At 36.7% G+C, this 23,772-nt stretch overlaps 1 protein-coding gene across 4 annotated transcripts in view; it reads left to right on the top strand.

The window, feature by feature from the left end:
- LOC149419014 (spermatogenesis-associated protein 20) overlaps window positions 1-23,772 on the top strand; it is a 356,194-nt gene that overhangs the window by 237,498 nt on the left and 94,924 nt on the right. For all 4 annotated transcript variants that reach the window (XM_089638035.1, XM_089638037.1, XM_089638038.1 and 1 more), the window contains exon 5: window positions 20,925-21,075. In XM_089638035.1, the coding sequence (XP_089494161.1) occupies window positions 20,925-21,075 (151 nt within the window). The remainder of the gene's footprint in view (window positions 1-20,924; window positions 21,076-23,772) is intronic.

Below are 23,772 nucleotides of genomic sequence, written 5' to 3'. Positions count from 1 at the left end.
CGAAGACCCCCGTGATCTTGGATGGCTCCGATCCGTACGCCCGACTGCTGATCCGCCACTACCATGAAAAGGCGGACCATCCAAGCACGGAGAAAACTGTGGCCGAGATCCGGTGCAGCTTCTTCATCCTGCGCCTCCGTACCATCAGCAGGAAAATCAGCCATGACTGCCCCACCTGCCGCTTACGACGGAGCAAGCCCTCTCCGCCACTAATGGGGGTTCTCCCGCCGACCCGCCTGGCTCACCACGTCCGCCCCTTTACACACTGCGGACTGGACTACTTCGGGCCAATGGAGGTCACCGTCGGCAGACATCGGGAGAAGCGCTATGGAGCCCTATTTACCTGCCTCTCCACCCGCGCCATCCATCTGGAGCTAGCGGTCTCGCTGTCTGCTGACTCGGCCATTATGGCCCTACAACGGATGACCGCCCGAAGAGGTCAGCCCAAGGTGTTGTACTCAGACAACGGGACAAACTTCCGTGGTGCGGACACGGAAATTCGAGATGCCACGGCAGCCCTGCAGCAGGATGACAGGATGACGGACGCCATGGCTACCAAGGGCATCGAGTGACGCTTCATCACCCCCCTAAGTCCCCACATGGGGGGAGCCTGGGAAAGGTTGGTGCGCTCGGTAAAACGAGCCCTGAGCGCCACCTTAAAGGAGAGGGCGCCAAGGGAGGAAACCCTGCGCACAGCATTGGCAGAGGCTGAGTTTGTGGTCAACAATCGGCCACTAACTCATGTCTCTGTCGACCCGCGGGACGAAGAGCCCCTCACCCCGAATCATTTCCTCATGGGGTCTGCCGGGAACCGCCCACATCTGTCACTCTACGACAGCAAGGAGGAGGAGGTATGTCTCCGTCGCCAGTGGCGTATCAGCCAACAGCTCGCCGATATGTTCTCGAGGCGGTGGCTCCGTGAGTACCTCCCCACCCTGGGCGCCCGACAGAAGTGGCACCACCCGACTGACCCCCTCAAAGCTGGTGACTTGGTGGTCATCTTAGACCCCGCGCTGCCACGCAACAGCTGGCCGCGCGGACGTATCGTTGAGGCCATCCCAGCTGCCGACGGCCAAGTGAGGACAGCCCGGGTCCAAACAGCCACAGGGACGTACACCCGCCCTGCTGTAAAACTCGCCCTCATCCTCCCCGCACCAACACCAGCGCCCGCACCGGCACCAGCACCAGCGCCGCCCTCTACAGCACCCGGACCACGGATGCCGCATGGGAGCCCCAACCCCCAGCGGCCAAGGGGAACCGGACGTCGAGGACGCCGCCGACCTGCACGTCCGGACCGCTAGGCGCAGCCGTGACTGCACCGGGGGGAGAATTGTACCGGACGTACCTCCACCGACTTAGATTAATTTGCATAAATCTGAATTTACGCAGAGGCAGTTCCTTTACAAACTCACCTCTGCGCATATTCGAATTTATGCAACAAAATTCTCTGTATAAAAAATCTGTAATCTTATCTGTTGATTAATAAATAAAACCACGGGGTCAAGCAGTCATCATTATAGACAAAAAACAAAGGCTTGACCCCCCAACACCCTCTTATAAATTAAATACCTATCATCTGTACAAAACATGGAAGATTTGCATGAAATTTGAAATTGTGCAGACGCGGTTACCTTTACAAAACTTGCCGTTTGCACAAAATTGAATATTGTGCAAATCTTCTCTTTTAAATACCAACTCCCTTTAATTAAATTTGCATGAAAATTTGAAATTGTGCAAACGCAGTTTCCTTTACAAAACTTGCCGTTTGCACAAAATTGAATATTGTGCAAAGCTTCCCCTTTAAATATATGTTTTCTCTCTTTAATATGTAAATTTGCACAAATTAAATATTGTGCAAAGCTGCCTTGTAAAATATATTTTCTCTCTGTAATATGTGCAAACTCACAAAATATATCTGAATAAAAATGACCCGGGCAAAGTGGATTGGAGAAACAGTCAGGGACCTAGTCAAAATCATCCCCTTCCAAGTTACGCAACAACGGCGCTCTCTCCTGTGACAAATTCCGGGAACCCAAAAATAATTCTCGGAATTTGTCGCTAACAAAGGGAGAGCTAGGCCCGTTGGTCCTTTAAAAGGCGGACAACTTGTGCAATTCAGCTGAGAGCCAGCAACCATCGAACGATCAACATCTCTCCTGGACTGCCCTGACTGCCTTCTTCAAGCCTCTTCTGCCCTGGACCTTCACTGCAACCTGGCCTTCTTCTTTCTCCCGGCTCCCTGGTGTTCATCAAGAAGAAACTGTCAAAATAGTCGAAGCGTCCCTAGTCAGGGCGCAGGTTCCCCCCTACCTTCCTCCCCCCTGCCTTATACCTTTCTCCCACATTTTCCCCATTTCTCCCTTCCCTATATTTTTTCGCATTTTTCCCCACTTTTCATTTTCCCCATATTTTTCCCCATTTTTTCCATTTTTTCAACATTCTCCCTACTTTTTCCCGACCTTCCCTTCCAAGGCGTCGAAGCGGCCAGCCGGCCACTCCCGCTATATCGTCTGTGCGGCCGGCGACTACAGTGCCGTCCCGTACACTTGGTGAACGGGCTGTGCTGTCTGAGCCATGATGTATATTTTCCTATATCTAGCTCATCCCTTTTCTTCCGTGATTCACGGAGCTCAACATGCTGTTCAGTAAAATTAAATTCTATACCGATGAATTCTTCAATGCTCTCTTGCACTTTCACGCAGTAAGTGGTTCCAAGTTTCCACTTTGACAAAGCGCTGTCAGTGATTTCGCGCTCATGTGTCAAACCTCCTACTGATTTCATTGGTCGCATGAGATACTGCTCGATGATCATGTCTGTCCACGTACCGGACCAATATCTGTCGCTTCTTCTTATTGTAAAGTACCCATTTTCAGTGAATAGTTTATATTCTTCTTTAGTTATTCTTGATTCGAGTTGCAACATACTTTGAACGTACATATGTGCTGATTTTGCATATGGTAAATGGTAAATGTCCTGCCGGGTGGAAAAATGGAAGCATATCAACAATAGTATTTAGGTGCATTTTCCGATTCCCGGAATTCTCTGCAAATATAAATCTAATCATGAGGTCGATACAACGTAGAAGGTAAAGCCACAACTGGCAGTCCCACACAATGATTCCTTGATTCTGTCTACGCTTGCTTCAGTATATGAAATCGTATCTTTTAGATTGTCATCATTATTAACCTCCTCCATATCTTTTTTCCACGTAACTAAATCTTGATACATATTTTCTATTTGTCTTAATTTCCCATCAATATCTCGGTATTCTCCTCTCATTACGTGGACAAGAGACGCTGCTGTGAAAGTCCATGGAGCATGTGGGTTACTTTTGAGGACGCATAAACTGATTCCCATAAATTTCCCACATACTTTTATTTAAATAATAAGTAACAAATAATCATACAACATAATATGACTGTTTAGCCAGACAGGGGTACGGCGGTTGGTGGATAATGAAAGCGCTTCATTGGGCAGGGGAAAATATTTATATTACCCCCCTCCCCTCCGAACTAAAACTGGTAAATAACAATAAAACTCTTCAACGTTAAATGAATTTGTTATAAAAAAAAGCAAACACATGAATTAATCATTACTTTCCTTAGGTTTTTGTAATTTCTCGCTGCGCCGTGCTCCATATTAACAGCCTACGTGCCTTATTATAAATTAAAACCCATCATTATATTATACATTATTTTATAGTTAAAAATATTGTCTACAAGTTTTGTTGATTTATTTTTTTTTCGTTAACATGCTCAGAAAAAAGTTATGTGCAAATATATTCTGAAATACTATTTTAAAAACTGATATTTTTCCTTTACTAATAAATTGTAGTGATTGTATAGCTTTTCTCGAAAAAATGAAAGAATACAATTTTTATAATAACTAATAAAAAACAAAAAAAAAATAATCTCATTTTATAAAACCATTAAGGAGATATTAGCGTATTCCGAAAGTCTTTGAAAAATATATTCAAGGGGGGGTGGGGAAGGAAGCACAAGGGGGAAAGTCGGGGACTTTTGTAAAAATACATGTCTAAAGGTCTTCTAACATCTGTGAAAAATTCAGCTTCCGGGGAATTAGTTCCGACACAAAACCTTCATTGACTGGGCTATTATCTATAAGACATCTAATCGATGTGTTGGCGTCAGGGGACCTGACGACATATTACATTTTAAAAGTAGCTAAATGTTAACCTGTCCTATCCAGAATCTGCTTTACCCTTAATAATAATAATATTTGGCTAATTTATGTATCGCCGTTTTAGTGAAAAATCACCTCCAGGGCGCTGTACAAATATCTTTATTAAATAATAAATACAGCTGACTTACAATTAGGATTCATAATAACTAGTGACTTACTTCTAAGACTTGTTGTAATTTCCAATTTTAAGTTTTACATTTATCTCAAAGACTATATTATATAATAATAGTGGATCCCCCGCAATGGTCCCTGGTATTGCTAATGTCTTTTTCGGGCGTTTCGGACCTCTTCCACCATTCACTACTGTATACCACAATGTTACTGTTAAAAATCTGCATTACATCGACTTTAATTCTACTCCGTATCTCATTAGGGTGCAGAGATATTGCTACAAGTATTACTCGGGCGTCCCCGACTTCTTCTAACATTTTAACACTCCTGGCACTAATAACAACAAATTTTCAGCGATATCGGTCGACTACTTTTCAAGTTTTGTGAGCACAATATACGCAGGCGAAATTTTTACATATTAAGATTAGATTGCTAAGTTCAGTTGGCAAGCTCTATGGTAGAATTTTGATTGAAAGGGTAAGAAAGGAAACAAAGGATAAAATATGGGATGTGCAAGGTGCCTTTATGAGTGGAAGGGGGTGCATGGACCAGATCTTCTCTTTGCGTATGCTCACTGAGAAGTTTCTGGCAAAAAACCAGAAACTTTTCTGTGCCTTTGTAGATCTACAAAAAGCATACGACCGAGTCGACAGGAAAAAGCTATGGAAGGTGTTGTCCAAGTATGGAGTGAATGCAAATCTGACTCAGGCAATTGCGTCTCTATATGAGGGAAGCGTTGCATGTGTTAGGATGAACGGTGGTTTTACGGGGTGGTTTGATATCACAAAAGGTGTTAAACAAGGCTGCGTAATGTCACCGTGGTTATTCAATCTATACATGGATAATTGTATGCAAGAATTGAAAGAGGTGGGATTGGGCGCGAATTTGAGTAATCTGAAAGTATTTTGCCTGTTGTATGCTGATGATGCGGTGCTGATTGCTAATAGTATGGATGATCTGCAGTCTCTCGCGTCTAGGATGAACGAAGTATGCGTGAAGAATGAGTTAATGATGAATGTAAGTAAGTCTAAAGTAATGGTGTTTGAAAGAGAAAGTACGAAAACAGTGTGCAATATAGCTGTGAATGAGGAATACTTGGAGCAGGTGGATGAATTTGTGTATTTAGGAAGCATGTTTACGAGAGATGGGAAGGCTGACAGAGATATTGAAAGAAGAGTAAATGCAGGTAACTCCATTAATGGAGGACTGAACGCAGTTGGCGCTAACAAAAAATTGTCCAAAGAAGCGAAGTTAGCAGTCCACAATGGAGTGCTGGTACCTACCCTGATGTATGGAAGTGAGGCATGGAACTGGCAAAGAAAGGATGAAAGTAGATTGAATGCTGTTGAAATGAGATCCCTGAGGCGTATGTGTGGTAAAACCATGTATGATCGTGTGAGGAATGTGGATATCCGCAAAGAGTGCAAGGCTGATGTAAGCGTAATGAGTAAGATCAAGAAAGGGACGCTTAGATGGTTTGGGCATGTAGAGCGAATGAGCGAAGAAAGGAGTGTAAGGAGAATATACGATGCAAATGTGAATGGTAGCAGAAGTCGGGGACGCCCGAGGAAGACATGGCATGACCAAGTGAATCAGATACTTGAATCGGGCCATGTCAAGAGTCAGAACAATAGAAGAGTATGTATGAGACGATGTATGAATGTGAATGAGGCAAGGAGTGTGTGCCAAGACCGAGTTGTTTGGCGGTCCGTCCTCTCTGCCTACCCCTGCGGGGAAACGGCGTGATGGTTAGTTAGTTAGTTAGTTTTAAGATTAGAAACCAGTTAGAATTTAACTCGACCATTTATAATTCATTTTACAATACAAGAAGTTGTCCTGCCATATACCGCCTTCTGTGTAGGGAAGTTAAACACCATACACATTCGCAAAATTTCATTGAAATCGGTTGGGCGATTTTAGAGATTAGCATGTACGAACACAGTGACAAGTGATTTTTACATATTGAGATTAAACCGTCGTCATCTTTTAGGATGTAAAAATCAAAAAAAAAGGTTTCCTAGCATGGAGGGTGAAATATCACAAAAACCACATGTACCCTCTAAATCATGTATTAATAAAATAAATAAATAATATTTTACTATTGTCACCAATGAGAAAGAGTTTGGTTTCAGATATTTTTCATTGAAGATAATATAATAATAATAGTTCATATACACGATAAAACTACACGAAGTACAGGAGAGTAAATGTGGAAACTATAATTTCCGACAATGGTGTCTTGCACGTGCCGAGTTTTACGGACCTGGAGTGTAAGTTCTCTGACCCCACAAGCATTATTTATTCAAGTAAATATCGTCGAAGCCATTTTTCTCAAAATACAGGAATAAGAAAGGAGCCAGGTGTAGTTGAACGTAAGTAATAGGTCGCCGGATGACACTGTTATGAAAAAATATATTTAAGGCTTTGTTTGCGGATTTATAAATATGATATGAATAATAATATTCGTCGCTCGCTGAAGTTGGCGAATTTAATATTAAATTTGGCGCATTGCACCTGCGGCTTGTTCAGTCATGTACATGTATATACAGTATCTACCTACGTCCTACGTCATGTTTTCGGCGTAACCGGGTATATTTCCACTTTTAATATTCAAGGTGGGCCGGTGTAACTTTGGTCCTAATTACCTAATGCAATTTTCCCGCCCCCGTAATCTCTCTTTCTGTTATATTTGTCGTTTATGAGGAAAATGGAGATGTTACAACGGTCCTATCGGCGGTAAGCCTGCGTATTTAGGTTTTTGAGTATGAATTCAAAAACTCGTTAATTGTGATAGTGGTATTAGCCTAAGTATTTTAAATAATTTTAGCACGCGCTTGTTTAAGGCGTATTAACCAGCGACCGAGAATTCGAATTTCGTCAAAAGACAGTCTCGCGATCGGACGTTTTTTAGAACGAGACAGAAATACCATATTCATTCCACTGCCAGCCGGACACTCCGCGCGGCGGTCGAAACCTACAGCATGGTTCCGAAGAAATAACAATTATTGTGTTTGAATTTTCGGTTGTAGCTTTCTTCCTAATAAGTAGATACATACATATTTGTAAATTATACGTCGGAGTGCGTAAACATAAATAAATACAAATGCAGTGCGTTGACATAGTAGGTACAAAATAGGTAGGTATTTGAATAAACATTTTTTTTAAATTTTTCAAATATTTTTATTCACTTGTTTTTTTTTAAATTTTATTTTACATAGGTTTTACAAAAGTGATTAACATTAAGTTTGATTGTAAAAAATCTCTTGTCTTACATATTTATCCGTTTGTAAGATAGGTATTACCAGTAAGTTTTATTTCTAATACTTAAAGTAAGTATATCAAAATAACCTCGTTTTTTTTCTAAAACAAGAAGCTCAATTCACAATATGACATTATGAAACTGACAAAAAGTAACACTAAAAATACTAAATATGTTGAATTATACCAATGTAATAGGGAATTGGACAATAGAATAGAAATTATTAACAAAAACATGATTTGAATCGCACATCACGAATCAAAACCGTTATTTTCACGGGAATCATATACGCATAGACTAAAATGCGACATTGCCTGCTCTTTTGTAGCCAGTTAAATATATTTATATGAGGAAGATTTCGAAACAGAAATTGTACAGCTTAATGTGTAACTAAGAAAATTTTATTACAAATAAGTTTACATGGAAATGGAATTAATCTCCTTCGAAGTACTGTGCTTGACTAGAGATATACTTATCCCAACGTTGAATCCATGACTGGAAACATTTTACCACGAGTTACCCGACACCGTGTGTACAAGGTACTGTTGCATACGTGTTGCTCGCGCAACGCCGGGTAGTAAATTATGGTTTATGATTATCGCGGTAATTACAGTTGAATCGGTCACTGTAATATACCATGCATTTCCCGACACCATAATAATAATAATAATTGGATGACTTGTATAGCGCCGTTTTTGTGCGAAATCACCTCAAGGGCGCTGAAATCACCTCAAGGGCGCTGGTATACAAGGGTATGGTTTTGTGCGTGTAACTCGCGCAATGCCGGGAATTATTGATATTTTATAATTACCGCGATATTCACGGTTTCAGTCACCGTAATTTCACCACGAGTTTCCCGACACCGTGTACACGTGGTAATGTTGCATGCGCGTAAATCGCGCAACACCGGGTAGTAAATGCTTGTTTATAATTACCGCGGTAATTAGAGTTGAATCGGTCACAGTAATATACTACGCGTTTCCCGACACCATGTATACAAGGGTATGGTTTTGTGCGTGTAACTCGCGTAACGCCGGGAATAATTGCTAGTTTATAAATACCCCGATATTGACGGTTTCTGTCACCATAATATCCATGATTCACAATATATTGTAGGTATTACCTATTTACATAATAAATAAATAATAATATTAATGTAAATTACACACACCGACGGAATTTTAGAGACAATATTTGCTTCAGAATCACAATCATTCGTCGGTAGGTGATTATTTTCCCTGAAAATTAAACAACACAAAATTATCGCTAAATGTTATAAAAAATATATGCGTATTCTGACTGATTCGTTTGAACGACCCTGTAGCATATAGAGTACGTACAATGTACAAGGATAATTAAATATGACTAACCCTTTTTTTTCTGCAAATATTTCTCCCATGTACGTTTTTGGTGCCGAAATTTTTGTTTTCTTATAAAACTTTTGTCCGATAGTATTTTTCTCCCCATTTTTAAACGAGGAATTTCGTTAAAATGTTATCAAGTAGACTGGCGTAGAATAGACGTCCGCTCGCCGCCCTGTCGCAGCGGGGAATGATAAAATTTCGGCTTGCGCCGAGGTAATCAGAAACAACGAACAAACAATAAACGCGAATCGAAATTAATTACTATTATATACTTTAAGAATATATTTCTTGGTCATAAATTATTTTTAATGTTTCAATAATATCATAGTAAATTATTTTAGTAAAAAAATCTCAACTATACCAATTTGTAATGTCATAAATAAATAGTCAAATTGAGGGATTTTCGTCACAAAACGCGTCCTCGGATTTATTTATTAGTAATTTTATTTGAAATAAAAACAAAATTTTTATACATACATATGATAGATAATTTATTGATTGTTTATACTGAATTATTATATGATTTGAAATATTTGTTGTATAATACAACTTCGCCTTTGAAAATGCAACAAATCTGCGCATCGTCCAACGGTAACACTTTATTATGGTATGAAAATAATATTACTTTTCAAAATTTAACATCTTACTTTAAATAAAATAATATCATATAATATCATAGATAAAATAACGATCTTTCGAAATCAATTTGTGTTTTTCTCTAGAAAAGTGTCCATACGTCTAAAACTGGCCTCAAAAATGCCAAATTTCAGGTCAAGTCTACCTATTTCGCCTTAAAGCTTTGCTGGGATTGCTAGCAAGTTGCTAAATTGGCAAATTTTGTGTTAGCGTATGAATATGATAATCCTAGGAGAATGAGTTTTTCATGTTATTCTCTCGGATTTGTTGTAAACTCTATCCCCCAATTAAATTATATTTTTAAATGTATGCACTAAACAAGTTAAAAAAATCCTAAAGCATATGAAAATATAGAGACATATACCACAGAGTGGAAGATACTCTCAGCATCGCCCTGTTTAGAATTGAAACGTTGTTTGAAATGGCTTTAGGTTTGGTGACCAGATCTGAATAGCCCCCACCTTGCACTTTCCCATCTCCTTCCCCTCCCCAATTCTTTCAGGCTCACAACATACCCCGATTAGGATATGTCTGAGAAAATTTGTAAGGACTTGGGTTGAACGATGGCTTGAATTGAGAGTCGGAGAATAGCATAAAATCACATTTAAAAGTTATGTACCATGTTTACTGCTCCTGTTCTCCTCGGACAACGATATGACCTTATTTCCATGACCTTTTTTTCCATGAACTTATTTCCATGCTATTTATTTTTTTATTTCATTTTTGCCCATCTGTTTACCATTTCGTAGTTTTTAATGTAGATTCTTACAGGTTACAAGAAATCACGGTCGACGCAGTTTTTAGATTGTTGAAACTGAACTTTTTATGTAATGTTTTGTCCCAGCCCTTCGAGGGCGTGGATCACAGACCGTCGTCCCTGCAGAAAAACTGGCTTCTCCTTTATCCTCTGTACATGGTGTATGGATCACGAGTCGCGCCTCCCCCTTACAAGGTGCTCTTGGTTGTCGTGAGGTCTGCATGAGCTAGACCACCTTCCTTGCAATCCTCTCCCGTTTGACGCTCGATTTCTTCTTTAGGGTCTTCGGCTGTTCACAGCATTATATCAGCTTATCTCTTTCTTTGGGGCAAAATCACTACGAGCGGACGGTCACTGCGAGCTTGAGCGGTTGTCGAACCTCACCTGTGGACCAACCGACGTCTGATTGCACCTGTGAGGGACTGCCGACTCGGAGAATCTGATTCCACTTGTGCATACTTATTTTGCATTTATCTGATGTGTAAAAACTAACAATGTCCTATATACACTATTAACATTTATACTAATCTGAGCATCTTGCATAGTGCTAACTAACCCCTAATGCAGGGACGTTTGAGTTCTAGAATCGTTATATACCTAGAGTCTTTTATCAATATAAAAAATTAGAGTCCTGTTGTGTACCCTGAAGGAGTAACCATTTGTTACTTATACCGGGGTGGGAAAGTGGTGGGAGCCTCAAATACCCCGATTAGGGATGCCATAGTCTCACTGTCTCCAGACGGTTGGGGGCAGTTGGGTCTCTTGTGCGGTATTCACATAAAATAAAACTAAGGAAAAGAGAATATATAGGGTGTATCAGCACATACCCGAAGGATTTTAACCAGCGATTCCTGAGCATATTTGGAATAAAAAATGTTAATGTTACTTTTCTCGCCGATGACACTTTATTCAGTTAAAAAAAATTCTACCACACGTCATCGCTGATCACACTGCCACACGTCGCAACGGATTATATGATACGCGCTCTGTCTCGTCTGCACGATGCTGCTGGGGCAAGAGGAAATGCATGTCACGTCACTCGCTAGGCTAAATAATATTTTTGCTTTTGTTTTAAATATTGAAAATATCATCGGGCAGCAAAATCTAAATTGTACTCCAAATATGCCCAGAAATCGCTAGTTAAAATCCTTCGGTTCCGCACGTGCTGATTCACTCCGTATTATGGTATATTTGTCGAATTTGAATTACACGACAAACTAAATAGTAATCATTTGCAAATCCGGTCCTGCCAAGATATTGAATTCATTTTTAACAATTCCCAGGTAATAAATCAAAGGATAGACACCATGCTAAAACGTTGCCAAGTTGAAATTGTTGCCGAACACTAACATATTTCCAAGTGTGGTCACACCTAAGTTTGGTCTTAATTTTCCTTTGATACAGATGATCAATGTTGGTCATGTGATACTGGCACAGTTTTGCCGACGGTCCTAGCGCACATGCCTCATACTTGCAGATCTGTTTGTCGTGTAAGCCTGTAAATTTGCCGAGCTAACTACGTGGTCCTGCCGTTTACCCACCGGACCGATCCGTTAACATTTGAGCTCATTCCCGGATCGACGCAGTGGAGTAAAGGTTAAGGATCAGGCGCTAAAATGCAATTCCGGACACTACCCGTCGCGTGACCCGGAATAACTTGTTTCTAGTTAGGCACTTATGACTTGTCTCTGAAAGTCTCGAAAGTCTCGTACTAAGGGCGAGTTGTTTCGGAAAAAATCACGTGTGAGAAAGTCATCACAACGTCAATCCACTCAATTTTCCATAAATTGGGTTGTTTCATCGTCCGTCAAGAGAAAATTCAACGAAATATTCATGAAAATGTGATCAGCCGAAATCGGCCGGTTAACGCGATCCGCCATTTTGAAAAAGATTGACGCATGCGCGAACGTCACAATTGCGGTCTGACATATCGTATGTGCCAATTACTGGTGATAACGACCCTCACTATTTTGGCAAATAACGCAAAGAAAACCCAACGATTAAAATTTATGAAGTTGAAGGTTTTGTGGGAAGAAGTTTAGATACCTTTTCTACATAAAACATTGTCGAAATTCGTTTTTATATCGTTGGTTTCCGTGATTTAAAATGACGAAAAAACTGGTAAAAATATTGAAAAACTACAGGTTTGTTTCTTTTGTCGACCAACATAGTAGCCAGGTGGCCTGGAGATACCCATCTTTTTAATAGTAGCAGCATCAAAGTAAGGTTGGAATGCGGTGAGTTTGGAGATGAAGTGATTGTTGGAGATGGTGGTTATGGAATAAAGCCATATTTACTAACACCCTTAAGGAATTCCGTTTCTCGAGAACAACATTTATATAAAGAAAGTCAGATCAGGACCAGAAATGTTGTTAAAAGATGGCTTCCAGTCCTTTCTTCATAAATTAAAATGCAGGTAGGTACAAGGGATCATTGTAACAAGATCAACCACCTGTATTCATAGACCCCTTGGACGAGGTTAACGATGTACTGGTGCAAGCACCAATCTTTAACAGGGGAGATGACCACGTTCGTCAAACCCTCATTAACTCATATTTTGCCAGATTGATGGACTAATAATTAGTAAAATACTACCCAGCACAAAAAGCCCTATCTTACCTCCTTCTGTACCATTAGGCCTATCGTCCCACGTGTCGGTAAGGAATCCACATAAGCCGAGTGCTGTAAAACCCTGCATTGCAAGAGAGGTTCCACAGTAGACCGCCTTATAAACTGTTTTCTTACTTTATTTCTCTGTGCAGAACTCGGTTTATATTGATTCTTTACCAACCCATGGGGCAACACTTTCTGTAACATCTTCCGCCTGGAGACTCCAACACATGTGTACAATCTCTTGGTACATGAGCGAAGATAATAAAAGTCTTTTGAATTTCAAAACAATAATGTCTTTATTCAAAAATAGCTGTACCCCGCCACGTGTTGCTGTGGCTCAGTCTGTTTTACCTGTCACAGGTGTCATCTAAATAATGTAGGTATGTATATAAAAAACACACACATATTTGAATGCAACATTGTGTCTAAATTTCAAAGCAATCAGTGAAGAACTTTCAGAGATTTTCAACAAACGACCATTTACATATATTCAGAGATAGATAGTTAACATGTACAAAATAATTAATGTAACGATAAATCTTCTATTTATTTTATACTTTAATGTTTATAAACTTAGTAAATTACTTTGTTTAATAATAGAGAATACATACTATTAGAAATGTTTTGAACAACTATCTCACATATACATATATTATGTAATATGCATTGGATCATTATTGAATGTGAATAACTTAAGTGTAACTGCATACTCCTACCTAATTTCATAAAATAAATAGAGTACCAAGATGTAGTATATTCTTTTATTTGTATTTTACATAAGTGAGGAACAAAATATATCAAAATAATATAACAAATTAAAATAAAAGAGAAAATAAGTAAGGCATCTAGGTACCTACACTGTAGAAATTGAAAAAAAAAAGATAAATGGACAAATAGAAAAAAAATGAATAAATCGGAAGGTTGCGGCTTCAATTTCCATCAGCGGCATTTATTTTTTCTCAGAGTTTATTTATTTTTAAATATGTATGGGTGTTTCAGACTAATATTTATTGATTATAATAATTTGTTTATATAAATTCAGTTAAAAATAAGAAAATAAAGGTTTAAAATAATGTTTATGGTATTTTCCAATTATGTCCTAAATCCTGTATTAACAATTAGTTAATGTTAATTAAGTATTAATCTTAAGTGTACCGTACCATACCGTCTACAGTACCATACTTATCTACCAGGTAAGTATGGTACTGTATATTATCTCCATATATAGTTAGTAATAACATAGATCATTCTAGAAATGTATTACATAGTAAATCACATCAAGGTCGCTGTAGCGACTTGATTAGCGATTGATTAGCGATTGTGATTATTTATTTTTTATTAATGCCCTGAAAAAAGTAAAATTATACCAGAATACTCTCTCGGAAGAAAGAATAATTTACAGCAAAAATACATACTTATACAATGGGAAAGAAACATTTAAGAACATAGTATAATGGACTAGTTAATTGTGTGCGAATGCATTCATTCATCTTGTTCTAACAATAATTGACAAACATTAGAAAGAACACAAAAGATTATACGGCCCATAAAGTAAAGGTCACACCGCATTAAAAATATGCATAATATAAAAACCTGGACATGCCATGCATAATATTGCATAAAATGCATTTCTTTTAATTTACAGTTTTAAAAGGAAAGAAAAGAAAAATGCGGTCTTACTGGAGTACCCCGTCGTAAGTACACAATGTACATTTGTTAGTATTATCATGTAATATAATGTAGGTAATTGTGAAGCCAGAAAATACTTCTTAAGAATTGTGTACATAAAAAAGAGAAAAATTATTAAAATTAATATTAGTGTATTAAAGAATTCACCCAGTAGATAGTGAACAGAGGGGAATAAACTGCTTTCATCTCAGTTTAGTTTTAGCATGACTCCGATATTACTCGTTCTTGTCTCAATAATCCAATTTTTTTTAAACCGGAAATCGGTATGTATAATTTTTTTATTTTATTTTTTTATTGTTGATACATTTTTTTTTTTTTACAATATTTCATATTTCAATTTAGTAATGTTGGCCTCACTGGGTTGTTTACCCGTGCTGAGGCCTCCATTTTATAATTTAAGAATTTATACATTTAAAAATAAAAGAAAAACAACATTAAAATAAAGATAAATTTAAAATAAAAATAAAGATTAAAATTAAAAGAAAAATATCAAAAGAGAATGTAAATCGGTATTTATAATGATATATGTGTTTGTGCGTGTTGCGTGTTTTATATCTTTTTGTGTGTTGCGTGTATATGTTTTATTCTTTTATGTTATAGAATTTTGGTAATATTGTCTTTTTGTTCTTTAATCCATTTTTTTTATTTTGTGTTTGAATTTATTTTTATTTTCCTCAATTTTTGTTTCAAGTGGAAGACTGTTGAATGCTTTAATAGCGTGGTATTTATGGTGTCTTTGTCCAAAGGTAGTGTTTACCGTCGGAGTTTTTATGTTTTCTTTGTACGCTTGTCTGACCGGTCTATTAGTGATATTTTGTGTTTGTTGGGGTTTGTTTTTTTGGTCGAAAATGTAGTTTAGTAGTGTTTTAACATATAATTGGCGTATATCAAGTACGTCACAGCTTTTAAATATTTGGTCTGTGTCGGTTAGTTTATGTTTTTTGAGTATTACCTTTAATATCGTTTTCTGTGCGATTTCTATTTGAGCGATAGCTGCGTTTGTTGCTCCTCCCCAAGCAATTATTCCATATTCTATTATTGATTGGCATAGTGCATAATATATTGTTTTCAATTGTTTTATTTTATATATGTTTCTTATGTTTAGGAAAATGTGTATTGTTCTGAGGAGTCTATTTGTGATTTGTTTGATGTGATGTGTCCATCTAAGATTATGGTCAATTACGATTCCTAGATACTTTATTTGTTCTGTTTTTTCTAGAGGGGGGCAATCGCAGATGTTGGTGTTTATGCATTCGTGTATTTTTATGGTGTTTGTATTGTTTTTTGGCTGTCCTGTTTTAGTTATGCTGTACGTTGTGAATTTTGTTTTCGATATGTTTAGTGTGAGTGTATTTGAGTCCAACCATTTTTTCACTTGCGTGATTCCTAGATTCGCTATGTTATAAACCTTATTCCAGTTCTTAGATTTAAATAGTAAAACTGTGTCGTCTGCGTAACTAATTATTTCTCCATCTATTTCCATGCTGCAAAGTTCATTTATGTAAATTATGAAAAGAACTGGCCCTAGTATGCTTCCTTGTGGAACTCCGTGTGTAATCGGTAGTGGTTTGCTAGTATAGTTATTAATTTTGACTTGTTGTGTTCTGTCGCTCATGTAACTTTTTAATAGTTGTAGTTCTTTGTCTTTGATACCCATATTTTCTAATTTTTTAAAAAGTGTTTTGTGGCATATTGAATCAAAGGCTTTAGCCAAATCTAAATATATCGCTATGCATTTAAACCCTTGATCTAAGTTGCTATGTATATAATCTATTGTACTAGCTAAAGCTTCTTTTGTGCTTCTTTTTTCTCTAAATCCATATTGTTTGTCCGAGATTAATTTGTTTTCTTCCAGGTATTTTATTATTTGGTTTTTTAATAGTCTTTCGAAAATCTTTGATAGAGAGTTTAACAAAGTGATTGGTCTATAGTTAGTTATTTCCATTTTATCTCCGGATTTATACATAGGGATTACCAGTCCTTTTTTAAGAGTATTAGGAAAGCAGGCATGTGTTATGCTAAGGTTGATTAGGTGTGTTATAGGTTTTAATATTTCATTTTTTATTATTTTAATGCAATCCGTTGTTATCTCATCTAATCCAGGAGCAATCTGGTTTTTTAATGTATTTATTATTTTGTTAATTTCCATTTCCGAACTTATTTTTAATATAAATCTGTGTTGTGTTGGTTGGGTATCGATGTTTGATCTGTTTGTTTGTGTTAGTGTGTTTGTGCTGTGTTTTTTACGATTCGCTAAAACTTTCCCTATAGTTGCAAAAAAGTTATTTGCGTGGTTTGCCATCATTTCTATATTTGTTTTGGCATCTATTTTTTTCGAGTTAATATTTAGATGTTCGATAGTATTTTTTTGTTTGTATTTTTGTGTGTATGTAACTTCCTTTAATATTTTCCATGTTTCCTTTGGGTAATTGTTTGCTTTTTTAAGTTTTTCTTTGTAGTACATCTCCTTAGCTACTCTAATAATTTTCGTGCATATGTTTCTATATCTTTTATAGTAATTAAGTTGTTCCATGTCATACGGTGTTTGTTTAATTTGTTTGTGAATTTTGTCTCGTTTACGAATACAGTTTAATATTCCTTGTGTTATCCATAGTTTAATTTTTTTTGCTTTGTGTGTAAGTTTTATATGTTTTATTGTAGTGTAATTATTTATTTCTTGCGTAAGCGTATTTGTAAATGTATTCCAGGCTTCATCGACATTATCTATTTGGTATAATGTATTCCAGTTTATTTTTTGGAGTTTTTCTTTTAAGTTTGAGTAGTCAATTATTTTTTTTGTAAATATTTTATGTTGTTTCGAAGTAGTGTTTTCGGTGTCTATTGCTATCATATTCATGTAGTGATCAGTGATTGTGCTTTCAAGTACTACTGTTTTGGTTTTTAGTTTTGTCTTGATCATTATATGGTCTATGCAGCTTTTAGTGTTTTGTGTGACCCGTGTTGGGACATTTATTATTGGCTCCAGTCCGTGTTGTGCTAGTATTGCTAGGTATTCTATGTTTTGTGGGTGTCCGTTTTGTAGAATGTTTATATTAAGATCTCCTATGATGATGATATTTTTGTATTTGTTGAGATCATTTAATGTATTGTTAAGATCAGTTAAGAAATTTGTGATGTTGTTTTTGGATGGAGATCTGTACATAGCTAGGATACATGTTTCTTTTCCATATGTAATTTGTATGCAGTTGGAGTCGATTATGTTTATTTCTTGAATGGTTGTGTTATTTTTATCACTGACGTATATAACTATACCATCATTTTGGTTTTTGTGTATTTTTGTATGGTGTGTATTATAGTTTTTGATTGTTTTTGGTATGTAGTTGTCATTCAACCAGCATTCTGTCAGCACAATGACATCAAAATTATTTTCGAGCTGTTGGAGGTATATAAAAAATTCATCAAAATTTTTATTGATCGATCTAATGTTTTGGTGTAATATATTGATTCTATGTTTTTCTTTTGTGAATTTGGTCCAGAGGTTAATATCATTTGTACTTTCACAGTAGTGTTGATTGTCCGAATCTATATATTCCATGTAATCTGCCATGTTGGTGTGTATTTGTGTAAGTATGTGATGTGAGGTTGTGTTAGATGTACAGTCGTGTTTATGTCAGTTTATTAGATATATCGTTTAGGTGTTTTATTTCCATAACCTTTGAGTCTTTGGATTTTCTGACGAGAATTTTTCCTGATTTTACCCAAACATATTTGTAGTCTTTTTCTTGGGCTCTTTTTCTGGTGTTCCAGTGCAGATTTTTGTAATATTGGGTTAATGCCGCATTAAGATAAACATATTTGGCTCCTTCTCCGTTGAATTTTTTTTATCGGGTCATTGTGTTTGGATGCTAACATGGTTTGTGCTTTTGTGGTATCCTTAAAATTAATTGTTATTTTTGTTTGATCATTTGTTTTGTTTGTTGTGACTTTGTATGTATCCTCTGGGGACATCGTAGGGGGCACTCCTGTCAAAAGGGTTGGATTTGGATGCTTCAACAACATGAGAATACATTAACTAATAAGATTATTATCTTAAGTAAAGCAACGATAGTGAAATACAAATATTTTGTACTCAAATCTACTAACAGTTTGTTTGAAAACTTGTATTAAGTCAGTCAACAAATTCGTTTACATTTAAATGAGATGAAATTGCTTTTAGGATTGAGGTTTCTGGGGCGCTGCTATCTAAACGGTTGGATTTGGATGCATTAACAACATTAGAATACATTAACCAGATTATCTTAAATGAAGAACTGATATAAAACTAGGAAACATTGTTTGAAACACAAGTTCTTACAAGTAGTTAGTAAACTGCCGTCAACACCATAATAAACCTCAGCTGTGGCGCTAACCAAACTCCCACCTTCTTCCACCACCAGATAGCTCCTGCAGCACCAAAGTGCTGATGTCATCGTCAAACACGCTAGGGAGTCCGTCAATCGAAGTAGCCACTATGTTCTGCATAAAATTTGTGTCCACCGCTAGTCCTCTCCTGAATTTCTCTGCTACCGTCCTTGAAGCATTATTAAAAGTCAATTAATAAACATATATACCTGCATGAATTAAACAAAGCATCAGGGCAACGAATTACTAAATATAACAGTTCATTTAACAGCATTATGGCGTTAAGATTAATACCAATTAAGAAATATATTCCAACCTGCCTTGCCCGACGCTTCATATTTTCAAACCGAGCTCGGAGCTGTTTGACAGAATCCATCGCCATTGAAATCGGATATAAGAGTAAGCCATGTCGCCTCTCGTTGTTTGCAGATGACTGCGTCGGTCTTTTTATTGGTGAGAATATGGCTATACTTCCTCACCAACATGGCATCGTTTCCTGAAAACACATTTCATATTTATAAGTAACAAGATAGTACAAGGAATTGCTGATATAAAATTAAATATGCACGGCAAATATTATATTTATTAGGTTCAAAATATATATAGATATTTTATAGTTTCTTATAGATATTTTATTACACATGAAAGCACTATAATATTCCTCGGTAAAGCATTATTAAAGTGTGGCAGAATTCAAAATAATATATAAAAATAAACAAAAAGATTTGCCACCATTGCATGGCAGAACATTCAAAAAATAAAACGCAATGCTTTTAGAAAGTTCATTCTCACAAAGTTCAAGTAATTTTACTAACGATAAGTATATACACGTATCGCAAATGTTTTCATAATGATCGTTTATCTCGTTTAGAAGACGAAATTCCACAAAATATTATCAAGCTTTACATAATGGTTTTACGAAAATAAAATGCTCACTTACGTATCTATACGGTTCCAAACGTGTATTATTTATTAATAAGGTTCATATTTATTATGGCAATAAGGTATAATTTACAATACTTACAGTAAGTTGGGATCCATTATAAGTTGTCAAAAATTGAGATGCCTAAATGAACAACAAAAAAATCACACAAAACAAGCAATCCAACGAAGTGACGGCGCGGCGGGAAAAAGTTTTGACAGATTGATAAAAATACGAGGTGTTGCCAGCGTAAAAATAATTCCTGTCTCGCAAAAAAATTATTCTCTGCAATAATTGCCCGATTCGGCGGGGAACACTGGAACGGATTATTCAAATATAACGGAAGCTTTTTCGGAGTTGAAACAACCCAATTTGTATTTGAATAAAATCGACGTGAAGATTTTTTTACATTTGAATAGAACTCGGGAATCTGAATAATTGTTCAGCTTTTCCGAAACAACTCGCCCTAAGTGTTTGCACTTCTTCATACGGCTGGGTCCGTGTTTGCATGTTTTTAAGAGCTTTCGAAATTCAGACACTAACTACCTAAATTTTAATAAAAAAAATTGTACCCCAGAATTGAAACGAACCTGCTCCACAACCGTCTGGAGCCAGTGAGACTATGGCATCCCCGATTGGGGTATGTTGGGAGACTGAGGGTATTGAGGAGGGGAAAAAGATAGGGAAGACGAAGGTGGAGAAGTAACTGGCTATTCAGGTCTGGTTACCAAATACGGCCAAAGCCATTTCAAGCAATAATTCAATACTTTTAGATTATTGTTTTATTTGTACATTATGTAGGCATTTGCAATCATTGCCTTCACTAATACACTCACACCATCCGAAAAACGCAAGAATTTTTTCCCTCTAAATTTAAATTGTGTACATTCAAATAAAAATGTGCCTTTATGTAAATTGGCAAAAATTGCCATTTGTCCACCCTAATACTACCGCGCAATGTTTTTTCTTATAAACCTTATAACGTCCAATCTGTTCTCTTGTTCCAGGTGTTTATCGCCGGTTGCCGCGATGACCCACGCACGCTCGCGCTGCTCAGCGTGGTGCGCGCGCGCCTACTGCCGGGCCGCATCGTGGCCGTGGCTGAACCCGGCTGCAGCGAGGGCCCGGCTAACGGCAACACAGGTGTGTCGGAAATACGTGAGTGCAGGCGCTTTCTCGAGCCCTTTTCTTTCTTTTTACCAAGTTTCTATTTTAATTGGCCTTAAGGTGTTTTTTTGGCTTTTGTACTTCGTCTATGCTTGCTCCTTGACCCCTGCATTTGATTTTTAATACACAAGTGTCGGAAAACATGGTTTCATCCACATTTTTTTTGGATTTATTAAAAATCTCACAACTTATTCGTTATCCGGCTAAAAACGAAATTGCAGGCCGTTTCCTGATAAACTTTTAGTAAATTCCTCATATATCGGAACACGTGTTCATGTTTAGTGAAAAATTGCCAAAATATTATGATTTTTATGAACACGTGCTCAGACATCGTGATAACACATTCCTCTAAACATATCATTTCATTTGTTAAGGGCCCAACGAATAATTTGAAGAGATTCTTAAGACGAAGCTTAATGCCAAATCACTATTTTGATTAATCTTTATAACGAATTGGTGTACATTATGAATACAAATAAATATATAAATTACTCAATAAAAATATAAATGCAAACTACTAAAAAAAATATTTTTTCAATAGAAATGTATGAACGCATAAAGGAAACAACTTAAAAAAATACAGTATTATAGCTAAGATTATCTGTGACAATTTCACTTGATTAACTTTTTTTCTTTATTATCAAATTATTTACAAAATAAATAAAAAACAGTTTTTTGCTTGAAATCAAACGTTGCTTGACTCCGTTTGTCAAGCGATTTTAATGCCTATTACCTAAGATATAAGGTATACCAAGAATATACACAATATTGGCTTGTAGCTTACTCTTAATTAATTAGCAATACTAATGTTTCTCTGAAACAAACTCATTTTTTACATTTTAACAATCATTGGAGAACTTCATCACAGGTTCTCCCAGTGAGGCTTTCACGAAACAGAACAATATAAATAAACAGTATATGAATTTGCACGCTTACTTCGCACTCGAAAATATTTTTATTTATTTATTTAAACACCGATAAAGTTGCCATTTTTATGGAAAATAAAACTAACGGTATTTGCTGAAAGGTTTTTACCTCAGAAAATTACGGCTGGCCACTTTGTTTTCATAAACCGTTAACTCTTAGGCAATCATTTTTGTACGGGTTCTTTTCCTCTTTCGTTTAATTTAATTACTCTACTCTTATGTCGTAGCTACGATACGGCCCTAAAGAAATATCGGAGGTCGTATTTGATTGCTTATCGGAAATTGCCTACGATCTTAATTGAATTGGATACTATGTAGTTATTGTTTTGCAAAATCAGCACCACTCTGGGAAGGGATTTCGCATCTGGGCAATAAAACTCAGTACGTACAATTACGTGATAAAATAATAAATAAGAAGAAATATCGGCTAGAAACTGCTTATGGAACAGTAAAGAGGGTTTGCCGAACGCCATAATATGATTTAGAATTGTGAAGACAGGTGATATTAATATCAATATAAAGACAATAATTATTACTATGGCCATTGACGAAGGTGCCCACCTATGTCTATTTTTATAGGATTCTATTTTAAATGTCCAGATAAAGTTTTTGATATTGAAATATCCCTAATGACCGTTGATATGTGTGATTTTGGTTTTCTCACTCTCCAGATAAAATCGCCTTCTTTTCTTTTTTATGCGACACATCACAAGAGCGCCCTTGCTATACGCTGTAAAGGCAGGGAACTTTGTCGCCACCCGGTTGGACAGCGTTGTGAGGCGGATTAAGGTACGGGCTGTAGAAAGGGACTTACACTTTTATATAAGGGCACCCGTACCGGAGGTTTGGCACTTTTAGCGAACTAAAACATGCAAAAATAGCAGATTGAGTAGGTATATTAGGATGTCAAACTCACTTCTTTTCAGTCTAAAAGCAAGGTTTTCTTTTTAAAAAATGAGGTCTTCTGATTTAGACTTTGCCCGCCATTTTATTAAATAAACAGGCATTTTAAATTTATATTCGACACATTGTACATATACTTTAGAATTGGGTACCTACTTATTTATTTATTTAAGCGTCGGTAATTGAATCTCTAAATAAAGTTATCGATGTTGAAAAAAACATATAAATATCACAATCTGCCGCGTTATAACGTTCTGATATCATCACGTGGCCGCTAACGCGTTGTTGTCGGGAAGAATTATTATCTGTCAGGTAGTTAGCCAATTGCGCACGACTCCTGCCACAACGATTGTCACCATGGCGAATGTTTGGTTTAATAATAATACATTCTAGCACCGAAAACGTGATTTATTCAAACGACCACATCGGTTTTCATATTGTTTAGGATCATTGCATGTGTATTTGTTGAAATAGTTTAAATTCTCCAATTTTCTCCCGATTGCTTCTGTACCCAAAGTAAGATTTTATTGCTAATAAAAACATTTTAAAAGCACGCTAAGTCAAAAGCAGATAATTCGCCAACTTAAGGGGGACGCTAAGTCAAAAACAGATAAATCGAACGATATTCGTACAAGTCGACTGTGTTTTGGTATAAAAACCCTTCAAATGAAAACTAGGAGACGGTAAAAACGTTTTTTTCTGATTTCGTAAAGCTAATTAAACATCTTGAAGTTTAGAAGAGAGTGGCTATTTGTTTTGTTTTGTTTGTTTGATTGTATAAATTTTGGTGTACAATATTGCATTTCTATTTATAAATACGAGATATTTGAGAAATTTCGTTTTTTATATAAACCGTAGA

The sequence above is a fragment of the Hesperophylax consimilis genome, chromosome 12 (genome assembly GCF_061612785.1).
Source record: "Hesperophylax consimilis isolate HC1 chromosome 12, BYU_Hcon_1.0, whole genome shotgun sequence".
NCBI lineage: Eukaryota > Metazoa > Arthropoda > Insecta > Trichoptera > Limnephilidae > Hesperophylax > Hesperophylax consimilis.
The sequence above is the reverse complement of the archived record's forward strand: the minus strand, read 5'-3'. Positions and strand labels throughout refer to the sequence as shown.